This window comes from Lepus europaeus, chromosome 11 (assembly GCF_033115175.1).
Source record: "Lepus europaeus isolate LE1 chromosome 11, mLepTim1.pri, whole genome shotgun sequence".
Classification (NCBI taxonomy): domain Eukaryota; kingdom Metazoa; phylum Chordata; class Mammalia; order Lagomorpha; family Leporidae; genus Lepus; species Lepus europaeus.
In genome coordinates this window covers 54,709,846-54,713,323 of record NC_084837.1, presented here as the reverse complement: position 1 = coordinate 54,713,323, position 3,478 = coordinate 54,709,846, and the positions used below count along the sequence as shown (strand labels likewise).

The window sequence follows — 3,478 nt, the reverse complement described above, 5'->3', positions numbered from 1 at the left end:
TTTTTATTTTTTGATATGAGCTAAAATGTAAAACCCATAATGGTAGTGAATGTTAAGTTCATATTGTCTGTTGTGCAGACTGATTATACATAGTCTAGTAAAGACTAAAATGAATAATGCAACAAATTTATAATAATATATTGAGTTGTAAAATGAATAACAGGAGAGGGAGATTGATGTGAAGAGAAGGTATCTATGTGATATGGGATTGATAACCAATTGCAAAAAAGGGAAAAGCTTCAAATATGGTTGCAGTCAGTGCACAGGGTATCATCATTATGGTGTTTTTCATTGCATACTGGACTAGCCTTGTATTACAGGATAATAGAAGTGTTGGACTTAGAAGGATTGCTTAGCATCACCATCTTTTATTTAAAAGTAATTAAAAAAGAATTCAAGAAGAGAGTTGAGTAGATAAGGTGGGAGAAAGGACTTACTCAAATTCTCATGGGTTGGCCGGCGCTGCGGCTCAATAGGCTAATCCACTGGCACACCAGGTTCTAGTCCTGGTCGGGGCACCGGATTCTGTCCCGGTTGCCCCTCTTCCAGGCCAGCTCTCTGCTGTGGCCCAGGAGTGCAGTGGAGGATGGCCCAAGTGCTTGGGCCCTGCACCCCATGGGAGACCAGGAGAAGCACCTGGCTCCTGGCTTCGGAGCAGCGCGGTGCTCTGGTCAGAGCATGCTGGCCACAGTGGCCATTGGGGGGTGAACTAATGGAAAAGGAAGACCTTTCTCTCTGTCTCTGTCTTTCTCCCTCATTGTCCACTCTGCCTGTCAAAAAAAAAAACATTCTCATGGGCTTAGGGATAGGTTTGAACCCCAGAACTTCTGATTTCAAGTACAAAATTCTTTATATCATCACATGAACTATGAAAAGTTAATATGGTATGAACAATGCTGCATAGATATGAATCATGTGAAATTTTGTTTGCTACCTTTTTTTTTTGACAGACAGAGTTAGACAGTGAGAGAGAGAGAGAGAAAGGTCTTCCTTCTGTTGGTTCACCCCCAAATGGCTGCCACGGCTGGTGCGCTGTGCTGATCCAAAGCCACAGCCAGGTGCTTCCTCCTGGTCTCCCATGCAGGTGCAGGGCCCAAGCACTTGGGCCATCCTCCACTGCCTTCCCAGGCTACAGCAGAGAGCTGGACTGGAAGATGAGCAATTGGGACAGAATCCGGTGCCCTGACCGGGACTAGAACCCAGTGTGCTGGCGCTGCAGGCAGAGGATTAGCCTAGTGAGCCATAGTGCTGGCCTTTGTTTGCTACATTGCATTCACTTTATCCATGTTTAGTTTGTCAGCATTAATCTGTTTTCTAAATCTGCTATAGTGGTCACTTTGTGACTGCTTCCAAGCCCTAATTAAGCTACAAAAGTGGGATACTTTCAGGATTTCCGTATTCTCTTTGCTGCTTATCAGAAAAAAATCTTTAATATGACTTGATCAAATTGTAATAGCACAAAACTAAACAGGAAGAGTATTAATGAATCAGTGATAGCACTGTATTTAGGAGCGATCAAAGCATAAGATAACTAAAAGTCTTCAGAAATTTCTTGACATTTATAGAACTCCACCAGCAGGAGTAACTAATTATGAGGGAAAAAACCCAATATTCATGTTATTCCATGGAATTGCTAACTCTCTTATTACCCTTTGTCTAATGCAGCATTTGCTGCTGTCTGATCTTTACGTATAAACACCTTGAAGATTTTAGGGTCTGGGGCGTAAGAAGAAGTGCTTGGAAGTGATAAATTATAGCCTATTTCCTTCAAGTACAATTTAGAGGTTAAATAAAGGAGTTTTGATTTTGTGAGACAGAGTAACTTTTTTTCTCTACAGTTTGAAACTCATGCAGTTAATGACTCATACAGGCTTGATTTTCTCTTTTCCAGGTCATGTTAGGGTCAGCTATGCTCACAAGATAATGGCTGGAGCCAACCACTCTATGGTGTCTGAGTTTGTGTTCCTGGGACTCTCCAATTCATGGGAGATCCAACTCCTTCTTTTCCTTGTTTCCTCCATGTTCTACATGGCAAGCCTGATGGGAAACCTCCTCATTATGTTTTCTGTGACCTCTGACTCCAACGTACACTCCCCCATGTACTTCCTGTTGGCCAACCTCTCCTTTCTTGACCTGGGGGTTTGCTCTATTGCAGCCCCCAAAATGATTTATGACCTTTTTAGAAAGCACAAAGCCATCTCTTTTGGGGGTTGTATAACTCAGATCTTCTTCATTCATACTATTGGGGGCACAGAAATGGTGCTGCTCATAGCCATGGCCTTTGACAGATATATAGCCATATGTAAGCCTCTACACTACTTGACTATCATGAGCCCAAGAATGTGCATTTTAATTTTGATTGCTGCCTGGATCCTTGGCCTCATCCACTCAGTGGCCCAGTTGGCTTTTGTTATAGATTTACCATTTTGTGGCCCAAATGTATTGGATAGTTTTTACTGTGATCTCCCTCAGCTCATTAAACTTGCTTGCACAGAGACCAATAAACTTGAGTTCATGGTCACAGCCAATAGTGGACTCATCTCTGTGGGGTCCTTCTTCATATTAATTATTTCTTACATCTTCATTCTGGTCACTGTTCGGAAACATTCTTCAGGTGGTTTATCCAAGGCCCTCTCTACCTTGTCAGCTCACGTCACTGTGGTGGTGTTATTCTTTGGGCCGTTAATCTTTTTCTACACCTGGCCCTTCCCCTCCTCACACTTGGACAAATTTCTTGCTATCTTTGATGCAATTCTCACTCCTTTTCTGAATCCAGTCATCTATACATTCAGAAACAAGGAGATGAAATCAGCAATGAAGAAACTTTGCCGTCAGCTTGTGAGTTACAGGAAGCTGTCCTAAATAATTTAAAAATGTAGCTCTATAAACTCAATGAAAACAGACAAAATAAAGTCATCAAAACTTTAGATCTGTATTAATTTTACATATTAGGTTACATTTAAGCATTTACCATGTTATTGTGTATCTCTAGTGTCCCAATCAATAAGAATAAAGGGAGTTAACATTGGACACTTCCATATTTCTGAAACTGGGTTTATTTAAAAAATTATTTATGATAATTGTGCAATATTTTTACCTTGATAATTTTTTATAATTAAGAAATGCTTTCTGTTTATTCTCCTTATGGCTTCTATGTAAAGTATTTCAACCCAAAACTAATATTCACCTAATCCACCACTTTCTTTCTTTTTTTTTTTTTGGACAGGCAGAGTGGACAGTAGAGGGAGACAGAGAGAAAGGTCTTCCTTTTTGCTGTTGGTTCACCCTCCAATGGCCGCCACGGTAGGTGCGCTGCGGCCGGCGCACCGTGCTGTTCCGATGGCAGGAGCCAGGTGCTTCTCCTGGTCTCCCATGGGGTGCAGGGCCCAAGAACTTGGGCCATCCTCCACTGCACTCCCTGGCCACAGCAGAGAGCTGGCCTGAAGAGGGGCAACCGGGACAGGATCGGTGCCCCGAC

The 3,478-nt window shown here is 42.3% G+C and overlaps 1 protein-coding gene across 1 annotated transcript; it reads left to right on the top strand.

Moving 5' to 3' along the window:
- The first annotated feature begins 1,923 nt into the window (after positions 1 to 1,923).
- On the top strand, positions 1,924 to 2,862 carry LOC133769515 (olfactory receptor 4F15-like). The gene has a single exon (XM_062204730.1). The coding sequence runs from the start codon at positions 1,924 to 1,926 to the stop codon at positions 2,860 to 2,862; it is 939 nt and encodes a 312-aa protein (XP_062060714.1).
- Positions 2,863 to 3,478: the final 616 nt, after the last annotated feature.

Excerpts from the sequence above, each read along its gene's own strand:
- LOC133769515 (XM_062204730.1), top strand. The coding sequence starts at position 1,924 with ATGGCTGGAGCCAACCACTCTATGGTGTCTGAGTTTGTGTTCCTGGGA.